Source organism: Tachypleus tridentatus, chromosome 12 (genome assembly GCF_004210375.1).
Source record: "Tachypleus tridentatus isolate NWPU-2018 chromosome 12, ASM421037v1, whole genome shotgun sequence".
Lineage (NCBI taxonomy): Eukaryota > Metazoa > Arthropoda > Merostomata > Xiphosura > Limulidae > Tachypleus > Tachypleus tridentatus.
In genome coordinates this window covers 47,498,774-47,514,237 of record NC_134836.1, presented here as the reverse complement: position 1 = coordinate 47,514,237, position 15,464 = coordinate 47,498,774, and the positions used below count along the sequence as shown (strand labels likewise).

The following is a 15,464-nucleotide window of genomic DNA, read 5'->3' as shown; positions in this document are numbered from 1 at the left end:
GGTATCAGTTCGTGGAATACATTTATTTACATAGCTCTGAATTTTCGGAACGAAGCCACAAGGGCTAAAACGGTGAGTCATTGTACAATACTTTTACGTAATGTCTTCGTGTTTTATATTTACAATTGAATAACTTATATTTTTTATTGCTAAAATAATCACGCACCAAAAACGTCGCAATTAACTTGATACAAATTAAATCATTGAAGAAACGATGTTTAGATTAATGACGGTGCACTTGTATAGCACTGAAATATACTGAAATTAAAGAAACATTTCGAAATTTAAAGGTATAAAATATATAAGAAATATAGTGATACAAAATTAACCATCGTCCTGAAAATAAACAAACAGAACAATAGAAACACTCGGATAGCGAAACCTCCACCACGCAATGTTTTCAATCTTGAACTGATCAACATCAAGTACACAAAGTTTTTAGATCACTCCATATTCAACGATGAAGAGTTCCGTTCTATTTCAACTTTACATTTTCAAAATTGAAAAGATATCCCTTATACAGCGGTAAAGTGCTAGTTTTCTTAGATTAATGGGAAGATATTATGGAAGATGGTACGATATAAACTGGAGGTAAGCACAACACCACATTTGTTTAAACAGTAGTTGGTACAACTATTGGCCATATAGATTTTAGAGTTATAGTGTGTACATTAGACTAGATCGCTTTCTAGTGTTTTATCCAATATACCTCTGGTTGCTCCTTTGACACGTGAACTCGTATATTTTCAATGATTGTTGTTTGATTTTAAAGTTCAAGAGCTCTTTTAATCCAGAGTCTATTTTAAAGACACGGTTTAACTAAAGCTGTGGATAGAGCTGTTTGATAACTTATTTATTTTGTTCTTAATTATGAAAGAAATATTACTTAAAAAGGGGTTTTATAACACAACAGTTTTGTTCAGCACATCTAGTGTAGACACCTATAATCAACTATTAATAAGAATTTTACCCGGTTTTTATAAAGGAATTTTTTTTCAAAATTAACATTATATGAAGTATACCTTGGAATGTGTCAACATATTAAAGCAGATACAATTTATTGTTGATATTTATGGTGCTAATTATGATATACAGTCATTATTTACAAATATGTCTCTAGATTAAATCACTGATCAATGTTATAATATTAAGTTCGTAATTGTGTAGGATATACCTTAAAATGTTTTTGTAAACATTTTCACGTTTGGGATGAAACATTCTCTTTTTTATGTTTAGGAGTAAATGCTTTCATGAGATGTTTGTTTATAGTCTTGTCCTAAATGTTTTAAAACTGTTTCTTAAAAAGATGTGTTGATGAAACCTTTCCACTGTGTGTGTGTGGTTCCATATAGCAAAATCACATCGGGCTATTTGCTGAGTCCATCGAGGGGAATCGAACCCCTGATTTTAGCGTTGTAAGTCCGTAGACTTACCCCAGCCTTTCCAGTGTTGAATATGTTAAGGAATTTCTTTAGTTCCTAAATGGTAAACACCTCAGTATAAAGTTTAACGTTAAAAATCAACAGAATAACAAACTATTACTTGTAAGTGTTCATATCTTAAATATTCGAGGTATACTTACTACTAAACTCACATGTGTCACACACACTTACTTTTACAGAAATTCATTCGCATTATGAGAGCTTCAACCCTTAAATCGTTTAAAAATCGGGTAACAAAATCTTGCTACAGAGCATTTGAAACATCAAGAAATTAAAACTTTTTGAATTAGACTTAGAAATTCTCAATCTGCTGGTGCGTTAGATGTTCCAAAGAAAATGATGACTTTTGTCATGCCAACTTAGGTACTATTTCATACGCAATTAAGAAGGAAATTACAAAACTTGTACATCCAAAATATAAGTGAAATTGTATCTATAAAACAGAGTGAATAGTATGTAATTAAAAAAATGTATTTTAAATGTTTAAAAACAAAAAATATACACTGAATATTTTACTTGTGGTATATGGTGACGTCATACCATAAGCTCAACCAGGAAATTCATTAACCACCAGATTCTACTGTGGAGTAAATGTATATAGTAATGTTAAAACGTACAATAGTATTATCAAACACTGTCTGAATTAATGCTATATTATACTAATCTTTATCTATCTCCGGCATTATCCTATATTCTAGTTTAATTTATTTGTTCAGTGAGCTCAATGAACGGTTCTCATGAAGATATTTGAGGTACAGAAATAGTGTAAAGCTACTGTTATTTTGTTTTAATGTTAATGATGAAGTTTGTTTTTTGCAATGCAAAATCATTATTTTTAAATGTTTTTTGAACCATAACATTTGTCTTTAGGTCTTAAAATAGAAATATGAAAGATAATAAACTACTGTTACACTGCAGACATAGAGCTGGACATTTTTGTTTCTTAAAAAGAACAAAATGTGAAATAATTTTACGAAGTAAACAGGACAAATTTCATCAGATATTTAAACTTTAATACATCAATTACTAAAATTTTCAGTCATGTGATTGAATTTCAATGTGATCTTGACCTTTGACCTACATTTACCAAAAAAAGTAATATATTAGTCTCTTGAGGGCAATCAATCTTTGTACCAAATGTGATAAAAATTATTGAAATAAAATTCGATTTTTACTTTTGACACAAAACATACAAACACACAAATTAAAACAATACCCAGCCCTCAGGCAGTGCGTTAATCAGTCTGGATCTAATAGAAAGAAATAGGGACAACGCTTTGACTTTTGAGGACATCGTAACCCAATATTTAACCTATATTCTACATTTAGAACTCATGAAGAGTTTGATCATTTCAACATGTATAATTGCCAGAACTTACAAATTCTTACTTAAAACTATTAAACAAATAAATATGTATTCAAAAAAGTGAATTTTTGTTTTGAGCCTGAATATTGAGTTTCTGTGTTCAAGAGATACTTAACAATGCAAGTTATTGAGGTCATTGATCTAAAGAAGTTAACTGCTCTTGTTCATTATTGGATGTTAATGGTACACTTCAGTTGAAACTTGAACTGACTAAAATAATCACGTGTATTTATTCACATTCTTAATTAACTTCTAAGACATTTCTTTGAATAACAAAAATGATAACTCAAATGCGTGATAATAAGATCCTGATGCTTATTAGTTATCTATAAATTTACATTTTTCTTCCTTCTATGAAGTAAACCGTATCAATCACTTCTTGTCTTTCCTTATTGGTAAATAATAAATTATCAATGTATTATAATAACAAACCTAGCATAAACAATCACATTATAGTTTTTCATGATATTAGTAGATTCAGTTGTTTTAATTATTAGATTATTGAATACTGAACAACATTTTAATTTCATTCTTCAAAGCATTCGTTGTCTATTCAATAAAACTCTGATTTGAATAAAATGACTTTGCGTTTTATTCAGTTATATGTTGCTTTATGAAAATTCAGAGATTTAGTTTATCTTTTAAGTTGAAATGGTTACTGTAAAACAAATATAATTTACTAAAGAACTACACTTTGATAATGCCGGTGGACTCAGATATAATTTATCATAAAATTTAGCCGAACTACATTATAAGAACAAGCTACTGAATATATAGATAGAGCTGATCTTTATGGGCAAATTTGCTCGTTAAAAATAAAAAAATACTAGATTTGACCTAATTTAGGACTCGCCTACTTTTAACAGTTGTTCTAATAAGTAAAATCCACAAGACTGGAATATCAAAAAGCAAGACTATCTGTTACATTGACCATCAATTCTGAATTGCTTGTTTGGTGTATTGTCGTTTATATCAAATAACAAAATATTTTCATCACATCACTAGATAAACAGTTTCTCAAAGAAAAGCAGTATACTTTATTATTGTGACCTACATATATTTTTTTCCACAAGGTGGCGATATTGTTTAAAAATTTGTACTGAATATGCATTTATTCAAGAATGTCTTCGGATGAAAGTATCAGTTAAGATTGTGTTGACAACCAACGAATTTCGGGCGTAAAATTTACTGTTTACTATAAGAATTCTATCACGTTTTTTGTCGGTTAATAGAGTGCAACAAAATTTGTTTATCTGACTATGGTCCGACATGGCCAGGTGGTCAGGGTGCTCTACACTCAATCTGAGGGTCGCTCGGTCGAACCCCCGTGACACCGAACATGCTTTACCTTTCAGCCCTGGAATTTTACAATGTGATGGTCAAACTGTTGGTAAAAGAGAAGCCCAAAAGTTGGCGGTGAGCAGTGATGAATAGCTGCCTTCCTTCTAGTCTTACCCTGCTAAATTATGGACGGCAAGCGTAGATAGGAAAAACAAAAATGTACAGCGTGGTATTTCCAATAGAGGTTAGAGTAGTTGAGACATTAAATATTTATTCATGTTAGCGTGTAATAAATGAACAGAACCCAAAGCCAAGTCAAAAAACAGAGTCGGAATATAAATAATAAATGTTACAATTAGGAACTATCGTAAATAACGAATACAACTTTATAGGATAAATGAAAGACATATAAATGTAGATATAAACAGTATACATTTTAATAAATATGTTTTCCTACCCTAACGTGCTAGAGATTCGAAAGTCGTGTACAGAGACCAACTAATAATTGCTATAAAACTTATAGAAGGCAATGTTTAACAGATGTAAAATATTTATGTCACAGCGTGATGCTCCTTGCCCCTAGATAAATCGCCTGTCTTCAGGTCACAGTTAACATCAACATGTATTTACTTTCCTGACCAAGAGAAAACATAACTAAGCAATAGTATAATAGGAATCTAATACATTAAATATTTTAATGACGTGTATAATGTAAAAAACATGTCGTGAGCTAGCGAGAATCGGGAAAGTTTTACAGTTTGAAACATATCTCTATCATTGTAAAGATTTATTTCCCGTACGACATGACCTACGTAAGCAACGATAGTTTGTTTTGCTTTCGATAGTTATATTGTTTGTAAGTTTTTCAATGTTAATATATATTAATACTAAATATATAACTCGTTTACAAGTATTTTAACAGCTTCTGCTTTGGATGATGAGAGTTTTCTAATACTTATTAATCCAGGCATCGAAAGCACTAGTCATTGTCAGAGACAGTTTAATACAGGAGTTTAATATTATGAACTTGATTATGTGGGCGGGTGGTTGGTTGGTTGTCGTTTAATAACGCAAAGCAATTAGGCTAAATGCGCCAAACAATTGATAAAGGGCGCTCGACTCGCAATCTGAGGGTCGCGGGTTCGAATTCCCGTCACACTCTTTCAGCCGTGGGGGCATTATAATGTGACGGTCAATCCAACTATTCGTTGGTAAAAGAGTAACCCAAATGTTGGCGGTGGGTGGTGATGACTAGCTGCCTTTCCTACTAAATTAGGGATGGCCAGAGCAAATAGCTCTCTTGTAACTTCATGCGAAATTCAAAAACAAAGAAAATATTATCCGAATATATTTCGATTTAAACTACAATTTACAAATTTGATTCTAAGTGCAACCATTTGATGAAACTGTCTTTTTTCTGTAGTTTTTTAATTGTATTGGTTATGTTTAATTTGTGTTAAAGAAATTATTTGTTAACTGTGAGCCAAGTGCCTTTGAGCAATTTGATTGTGCTGGTATTATAGTCGTGAAAGACGATACATCTATATACTTAAGAGTAGATATGTAAGGGGAGATTGTTTCAAATTATTATAATTGCACTTCCACCGGTCAACAGTTATAAATTATAGAAATCTATGTTTAAAACTTTGGGTCTTTGGCCTGGCTACTCAGAAGTTGATGTTAAGAGTGAGTAGATATCTTTGAATTTATTTAATTTAAGCTTATTTATCCTGGTTTTGATCCAGCTCAAACCTCATTGACAAAAGGTGTCGTAGAATAACATTGTTTTCTATTTTTCATTAATATGCTAGGAAAAATAAACTAACGTTTCATGTGTACACGCTTTCTGAAATCTCATACTTAAAATTTTGGTTAAAATGTAAATCGCCTTCTGATTATTATTTTTTTACTCTTGACACACCCACACGTGCATAGAAGGTGTTGTTTATTATTTTTATAACTTGTAAAATAAAGATCTCCAACCTTTCAAATACACCGCTGTTGGTTTGAACAAGCCACTGCTCCATTCTACGTGACCTTGATGGTCAAACTATCAAGTATATTGTACTTCCATCCTATTCTAAAACATATATCCCCAGTCTAACACAAGCTTAAAAAATGTCATGATTACATCGTCCGAGTCCAAGTTGTGTCTATTCCATCTGGATCATTTGTGAGTATATCAGATAGTTTGCATTTGGCAAACATGTACTAAAGAGCAGACCTGCTATCTCTTAAACGTTCTTGTGGTTTTCAACTTCGATCTATTCTTAATTTAATGTAACGTTCTTGAGTAAATATATTGGAATATTTTTCACCAGTCAATTTTTCTTATGATAGCAAAATGTGTAGGAGCGTGTAGGTAGAAGCTTAAGTACCCTTTAATAATATGGCCAGGTAGTTAAGGCATTCGCCTCGTAATCTGAGGATCGCGGGTTCGAATCCCCATCACACCAAACATGCTCGCCATTTCAGCCGTGGGGACGTTATAATGTGACGGTCGATCCCACTAGTCGTTGGTAAAATAATAGCCTAAGAGTTGGCGGTGGATGGTGATGACTAGCTGTCTTCCCTCTAGTCTTACACTGTAAATCAGGGACGTCTAGCGCAGATAACCCTCGTGTACCTTTGCGCGAAATTCAAACAAAACTAAACATTAATAATAATAAAAAGATAAATATAACATCTAATTTATAATACAATAAACAAGGCTACTCTCACTGTTATTATTTATACTACTATAATATATTTAGATTTAAAAGCATTAGCACATGAAAATATTACACGGTAAATAATTATTAAAACAGACTTGCCTGTTATTAATAATTATTTATTGTGTAAAATGTTAAAGTCGTATTGCTTTGAATTGTTTTTTTTTTAATTTTGCGCAAAGCTACACGAGGGCTATCTGCACTAGCCGTACCTAATTTTGCAGTGTAAGACTAGAGGGAAGGCAGCTGGTCATCACCACCCACCCCAACTCTCGGGCTGCTCTTTTACCAACAAATAGTGGGATTGACTGTCATATTATAACACCCCCACGGCTGAAAGAGTGAGCATGTTTAGTGCGACGGGGATTCGAATCCGCCACTCTCGGATTACGAGTCATTGCCTTAACCACCTGACCATGCCGGGCCGCTTTCAACTATAAATATATCTTTGGATGTATAGTTTCAAATTATCTACTGTGGTTTATTTGAAATGTTAGTATAATACGTTTATCAGTGTTACCTCTTCTCTTCTGAAGGTCCCCCGCTGGTACAGCGGTAAGTCTACAGAGTTAAAACGGTAAACTCAGAGGTTCGATTCCCCTCGGTGGACTCAGCAGATAGCCCAATGTGGCTTTGCTAAAAGAAACCAGCACTCGTCTGGAGTTTTACGTCATCATCCGATTGACTATTTTTAGATGTACAGTGTAATCACATCTTTTCAACAACTTCGTTCACAGTTTGAAAACAGTGGCCTAATTTTTTATTTGAGTCTACTAAATGAATTCCCATAAATGACCTTAAGCGCTGAATCAAACATGTTAATTAGTTTGAATTAAGATGGAAATGAACCATGCTCCTTTACGTTCCTGGCCTGGCATGGCCTAGCGCGTTAAGGCGTGCGCTTCGTAATCTGCGGGTCACGGGTTCGCGCCCGAGTCGCGCCAAACATGCTCGCCCTCCCAGCCGTGGGGGCGTTATAATGTGACGGTCAATCCCACTATTCGTTGGTAAAAGAGTAGTCCAAGAGTTGGCGGTGGGTGGTGATGACTAGCTGCCTTCCCTCTAGTCTTACACTGCTAAATTAGGAACGGCTAGCACAGATAGCCCTTGAGTAGCTTTGTGCGAAATTCCAAAACAAACAAACAAACAAACCTTTACGTTCTGGCTAATTCTGCTAATGTTAACAATAAATATATTGCTATCACATACTAGTAAACTAGTTAGAAAATTTCCTCCTATAAATAAAATATTGTCATTTTCTTTAGTAGTTGGCAATGAACAATGAACAACAAACAAAAACAACTCATGAACGTCCGAATAAACTTTCGTTGCGCTAACTCTGTGACTATTGTTTGACATATAACTTCATTAAACAAATAAAAATATTTTATATATTTTAAGCTTCGAATAGCAAGATTTGTTAATTTCAAATGAAGAAAATTTTTTGACGAATGTTTCTTAGTGAACTCAAAGATAAGTGTCCATTAGTGGCTTAGTGGTGTGTCTGAAGGCTTATAACGATAAAACTAGGATTTCGATACCCGTCGTGAACAAGCACAAGTCGTTCATTGTTTATCATTGTTCTTAATAACAAAAAAAAGACGCCTTGTTTGCTAAATTTGTTATTGAGTTATTATATGAAACGCATTTTCAAAGCCTTAAAAAAAAGTTCATTAACATAAATGTATATTGTAGATTGAAATCACGACTAATCAGAGCAAGCTACTTTTGTTATTAAAGTAACTTATATATATAAATATGTGTGTGTGTGTGTGTGTAGTAACAAAGAGAAATGAGAACATGGCCTAGCGCGTAAGGCGTGTGACTCGTAATTCGAGGGTCGCGGGTTCGCGCCCGCGTCGTGCTAAACATGCTCGACCTCCCAGCTGTGGGGGCGTTATAATGTGACGGTCAATCCCGCTATTCGTTGGTAAAAGAGTACCCAAGAGTTGGCAGTGGGTGGTGATGACTAGCTGCCTTCTTACACTGCTAAATTAGGGACGGCTCGGTGCAGTGGGCTAACAACCTACTCACTTAAATACTTGTTGAAGAACCCGTAAGCGATTGCGGCCCTATGTTCCTAGGTGGCATCTAATGGTGATAACTAACTAACTAACAGTATTTAACATTACAAGAAAGGCCTCATGTTTTTTATTGTGTAATATATTGTTTGAAAATTTCAACAGACGTTTCACATTTTTATTGTTCAATACATTGTTTGACATTGCAATAGAGACTTCAGATTGTTATTGTTCAATACATTGTTTTAAATTACAGTAGAGGCCTCTTATTGTTATTATTTAGTACATTGTTTGACATTACATTACAATAGAGGTTTCAAATTGTTATTATATGATACACTCTTTGACATTTTGTAAAATGATGTGCTATTAAGGTTTTATTTGAATTCCCTGCAAATAAGAGAAGAACGTGTGTAAATGTCGTTATATTATGAGACAGATGAACTTATGAATTGAACAGAATTCATATTCCTTATAATATGGTCAAACATCACGCATCACAAAAATTGGGGCCCGCATAACCAAGCGTGTTAAGGCGTTCGACTCGTAATCCGAGGATCGCGGGTTTGAATCCCGGTCGCACCAAACATGCTCACCTTCCCAGCCGTGGGGGCGTTATAATTGACGGTCAATCCCGCTATTCGTTGGTAAAAGAGTACCCAAGAGTTGGCGGTGGGTGGTGATGACTAGCTGCATTCCGTCTAGTCTTATACTGCTAAATTAGGGACTGCTAGCGCAGATAGCCCTCGAGTAGCTTTGCGCGAAATTCAAAAACGCACACAAAAACTGAGCTTTTTAAAAAAAAAACAACTCAAATTGACATTGCTGCTTTGATGCTTCCTCTAAAAATCATTGTATTCTCTCAAACATCACGATTTCAGTTAAAACATTTTCAAGAAATCAACATAAAACTCATTAAAAAGCATGTGTGCTATTAAATATACTGCCATACATTCAATCAGATACAGGTGGGATACGCTTGGAAATCGATGCGACGTCGCGCTTGGAAATCATTTAGAAAACTACACTGCAACAGATTGAGAGGCACAAGATGAAGTGTTTTGTAATCCGGGTCTTGTGAGCTCAATCGATTAATATTGAGCAACGTTATTTGAACAAGACAGTAGGAAGTGCAAGTTAAGAACGATATTTTAGGACTTTCGTGTGAAAAGTGAAGTTAAATATATTTATATTTATTGAAAACATAATACTGTCGTATCTTATATGATATGCAAATATGAAACAGCGTATTTTAAATTTCTATTAGATTTTTAAAAAACTATCCAAGTAAGACTGATTTTCGGTATATAAACAAAAAAAGAAAAATCCATAATTTATCCTATACAAATATATTAAATATTAATATATTAAATTTATTAAGTGTACAGAAATATTTTCATTAAATAAATAAATATAAATAAGTTAATAAATTTAATATATTTGTAGAGGATAAATTATGGATTTTTCTTTTATTGTTTATATACTGAAAATCAGTCCTACTTGGATATTTTTTTTTAAATCTAATAGAAAATTAAAATACGCTGTTTCATATTTGCATGTCATATAAAAGTACACAAGATGTCTACATTTTACATATTCTAGACAGGAAGATATAAGTAATACATCGCTACTTTTATAATACGTAGCAGTTGAAAGAGGTCTTACACTAAATACGGTAGTAATGGTTTAATGCCAGTCTATGAAAGACTGAAAAAAACTTGATGTTTATCTTTTGTTATAGATAAAGAGTTTAATTATTTAGTGTTTTCAGAATAAAGAAAAATCTATACCATCAAAGAAAACAAGTACTGAAGGATACCAAGCATTAAATAGGGTTAATAATAGGGATTTATGAAATAGAATGTGAACGTAGTAGCATTTATCTCAGTCAAACTAAAAGGATCTTAAAACACAGATTACATAATATAAAGGGTACATTAGAAAGAATGAAATAGAAAATTCAGCTGTAGCAAATCACACACAAACATCATACCATACAGTTTTATGTGGAAGAATGAAACTTTAGCTCAATCTCTCAATAAGTTCAATTTTAAATATACGAAAATAGTTGGAAATAGTAACATTTAAAAAGACCAAATGTGAGAATAAGGTCCAGCAAGTTATAGTGTTGATATATGGATTAACATATTGTAAATGTTAGCCAGTGACTTATAGAAATAACACAGAGACGTGATACCATATCACCTATAAGACTCTCAAATACTGAAAATACGTGTTGTGAATAACTTCTGAAATGGACATAAAAGGTCTTGAAACATGTAAAATGTTGTTAATTAGCAGACGTTGAAGGCTTTTGATTGCGTTTCTTTGTTTTTAATTTCGTGTGTAGATACTCTAGGGCTATCTGCACTAGCCATCCCTAATTTAGAAGTGTAAGGTTAGAGGGAAGGCTGATAGTCATCACCACCAACCGCCAACTCTTGGGCTACTCTTTTACTAAAGAAATAGTGGGATTGATCGTAACATTATAACATTCCCACGGCTGAAAGAGCGAGCATATTTGATGTGATGGGGATTCGAACCCGTGAGCCTTGGCTTACGGGTCGAGCGCCTGAACCACCTGGCCATGCCGGGCCTTTTGTTTGTGTAAATAGGAAACATTGTATTTTGATCATTTATAAAATGGGTTACACTTTCTATAACACAGTTGGGCACATTACTGAATATTCACTTTAGTTTGAAATTTCATATATGAAAAAAAACGTAGAAGAAGTAATGTTAAAATTATTTGCTGAAGTCGGAAATGAAGAAAATACTTCTTTGAATGTTTTTCAAACATTTGAAAATTACTAAAATCCGCTGTTTTGTTGTATTAACACCATATCCTTCCATACCAAATTTACTCAGACTCTCCTAGAATGTGAAACTACCATCTCAGCATCTCTTTGGATGGTACTTACTGAATACGGAGACAATGAACGCTTGTTAGCTGGAGTACAAGTTCAAAGTTGTATTAGATACCAAAGCGCCATGAATTTTAGAGAATAGAAATTTCTGAAAGTGTTGAAAATCAATATGTGTTATACTTGTACTGCTCGGTGACGCGTGATAAACTATGCATGACACTATGAAAGAGAATTAGGATTTAGATAATAAATAAATAAAAACCTGTCAGCGTCAACGAAACATTGTGTCGTGAGATAAGTATGAGAGAATGTTGAAACTATTTTTCCAGTAAGTAAACAATAGAATCATTGGTGCTTCATAATGGAAAGTATAAGAAAACATTACGTCACATGACAAGTATGCTCAGCCACAGTGTGTTTTAAATAAGGCTTGCCAGTGCTAACTCACAATTTTGTAGACTAAAGAGAGACTAGAAATATACATACTTAGAGTGAAAATGTGGGGATTCATTTGAAACAATTTGCTTCCTAGTCATCTAATCTTCATTAACGTCCTGAGATTTATAAAACAATTAAGAAGACAGATTGTGTTACAGACTTGTTAGAACCTAACTGAGGTCATTCTGTATAGAATGATGGTAGTTACTTAGAGCTAGTATGATGCTACGAGTAACAAACCAGAGATAACTAGAAGGCCTTTTCTATGACTGCCTGTGTGATGCTTCTGGCTGCGTAGTGTTTAATACGCAAAAAATAATAATATTAATTTTGTCCATTTTTAACTGTGATATATCACGTGAGTTATATAAAATCTAATATACTGGCATTATGAGAATTGTGATAATATATCAAATATACCAAGTTTGTATAAAATGTGTTTTTATTTAAGTTATATAGAAAGCTAGTAGAATGGCATCGTAAGAATTGTGACAATATATCATATATACCAAGCTAGTATAATATAGGTTTGTATTTGTTTTACAGCAAAGTCACATTGGGCTATCTCTTGTGTTCACCGCGGGAACTGAACTCTAGAATGTAGTGTTGTGACTGACAGCTGTCTAGCAGTGTTACACTATAAAGTGTCATTAAACAATAACAACTTTTAATTATCCATTAAATAAATAACTTACTTATAACGATAGGCTTCCCCGCTATATATACAATTCTTTTAAGACACCTTTAATTCACAATTAAATGGGACAAACAAGAGTTGAACTAATTTTTAACTGACAGATCTTACTTATTTACAATATTAGTTAACGGTTGTGATGGTTAACGTATTATGTGATTTTATTAAGTAACTGTTATTCGTGACGAGAGTAAGAACGTGAAAATAAATAATTTATGGAAGTACTGAGTTTGAAGTTATTGTGTGTTTTCTAATAGCAAACCAACATCGGGCTCTCTGCTAAGCCCACCGAGGGGTATCGAACCTCTAATTTTAGTATTGTAAATCGGGAGACATACTGCTGTACTAACGAGGGCGTTGAAGTTATTGCTTTATTGATATCTTTTACATTGGTATTTAATGTTATCATTCTGTTACGCATATTTTTGATAATTGTGGGTTAATATCATACATCTTTCTAGCCATATCATCACATGAAACTCGACGTAGTTATTTCTTAAAAACAGAATGTTGAATTAATTTATGAAGAATAATTTCTGTTTGTGATACCTCTTTAAGAACTAAACATTTAATGTAAGTAAATCTATACAAAGACTAAAAGTTAATTCACTTAAAAGTGGAGCCCCCTGCTGGAACAGCGGTAAATCTACTGATTTACAAATCTAAAATTGGGGGTTCGATTCCTCTCGGTGGGCTCAGCAGATAGCCCCATGTGGCTTTGTTACACGAAAACACACACACACTTAAAAGTGGTGTCGCTGCTGTACTAGACCAGTTTGACTTCCGACATGTGAAACTAAAGGATCGTGACTTCGTGACGTTATCAAGAAACAACATTAATTGCACCCCAACAAGACACTCTCGACACGATGCAGTCTACCTGCAAAACTACTGTTAAATTGCTTTAATTTTTCAAGCTATTTCTCTTCTAGTTTCATAATTTTATGCTCATTCTTATAATATGTTTGATTTCATTATTTTGACCTTGCCCTTTTTATAAACTTAATTAATTACTAAGAGGTCATATCTATCTCTAAGAATATCAAGGTCGTTTTGTAAATATTTTAAAATTAATTGAGTTTCTCCTTCGATCGCAGATATATATATATATTAATTTTATAATTCCTTCTTTTTCTCTTGATCAGAATATGTTTTCCTTTTTTTTTTACGCTTCCCAGGAGTTCCGGGAATAAAGTTAAAACCTGTTCAATTTTATGATGATCAAACAGGTACAGTATTTTTTTCCAGTCGTCTAACTGATGTTATTAAATTAGTTTAACTATCAAAATAAGGCTCATAAAGTATAGTATTTTTATAGTACACTTTACATAGTAGTTACATATATATAAAGAATAAATATTTTGTTTCTTCAGAAAAATATTAGTAAGCCCTGAAATATTATTAATATGGACAGTATTTTGAAATTAATAGATAGCAGCTAATATTTCTAATACGTGGTGAATATTTGAAGTACAGTGATCCTTTTAATTCTGAGAGAGAAACGATTATCTGTTGCATATAATAACTTAGTTCTCCAAATGGTTAATCTAGATTGTTTGTTTAAAATTAATTAACTTTTGAAATGTCAAATAAATCTTTAACAATAAGTACGTCATTCTATAAGTAATTTCTCAGAAGATATTTATAAATATTTATATTGTTATTCACTTATGAACGTTTACAAGGATTGCTTCTCTGAGGCTTATAACTGATAATTTAATTTAACTTTGGTTAAATTCTCTCATGACCTTTTATTTCTATAAAATTATCACTTGTGATAAAGTACATTTTGACAAAAAAAATGTAATTAAAGATAAGTTAATGCTATTAATCAGAAATATCTTGAATTTCGCTTTTTCTATAATAGTATTAAAAATCACGTTCGCCAGAGGGTAATGTTATGTTTTATTGAGAAACAAAAACCGATGTTAAAAATTAGAAAACAAAATACATATGTATTTAAGCTAATAAAACATAATAATTGCTGAGTTATTTTTGTTATAAAAATAAGTTTTAACGCTGTCTTTTAATCAGCTATTGTATTTTATTGTCTTCATATATAGTGTTTGAATAATTTACTAAATAAATGTTCTTGTGACATGTTTTGTCGTGTCGTCTTTAAATTTGTTCAAAAGGCATACCATGTGTTGAACAATAAGGTTGGAATGTTACATTTTATAACTCAGTTCATTATACATATCACTGATTTTATGTTTTGTAACAATAATTTATGTTAATGGTAAATAATATTTGTTGTTACTTACTGCAATTTCGCATTTTAGTTGAGTTATATGAGGGAGGATTATATTTCTAAGTTTAACATTGCTCATGTATAAAAAAAACGTTTACCTTATTAGCAATTTCAGGAATTCAATCAGTAAATTCGTAGATTATTGTCATACAAAGCACAACTATATTCCTCCTGTTTAGGAATGACTACTTATTTTACCGAATGCGTCATACTTAGAATAATATATCCAGAACAATTATTTTACAAAAACATTAGTTATTTGTAAGTTTTGGTATACTAATCTGAGGTGTCTTGTCCACATATGTTTCATACATATAATTTATTCAGAACTATCTCTTTTAAACATGCACCTTCTAAAATAATAGCTCCGGGTGTGGCTAAAGGCTACCTAGT

General features: G+C 32.5%; 1 protein-coding gene across 2 annotated transcripts in view; it reads left to right on the top strand.

Moving 5' to 3' along the window:
* Positions 1 to 15,464, top strand: part of LOC143233214 (nephrin-like) — an 85,508-nt gene that overhangs the window by 30,773 nt on the left and 39,271 nt on the right. For both annotated transcript variants that reach the window (XM_076469185.1, XM_076469184.1), the window contains exon 2: positions 13,999 to 14,049. In XM_076469185.1, the coding sequence (XP_076325300.1) occupies positions 13,999 to 14,049 (51 nt within the window). The remainder of the gene's footprint in view (positions 1 to 13,998; positions 14,050 to 15,464) is intronic.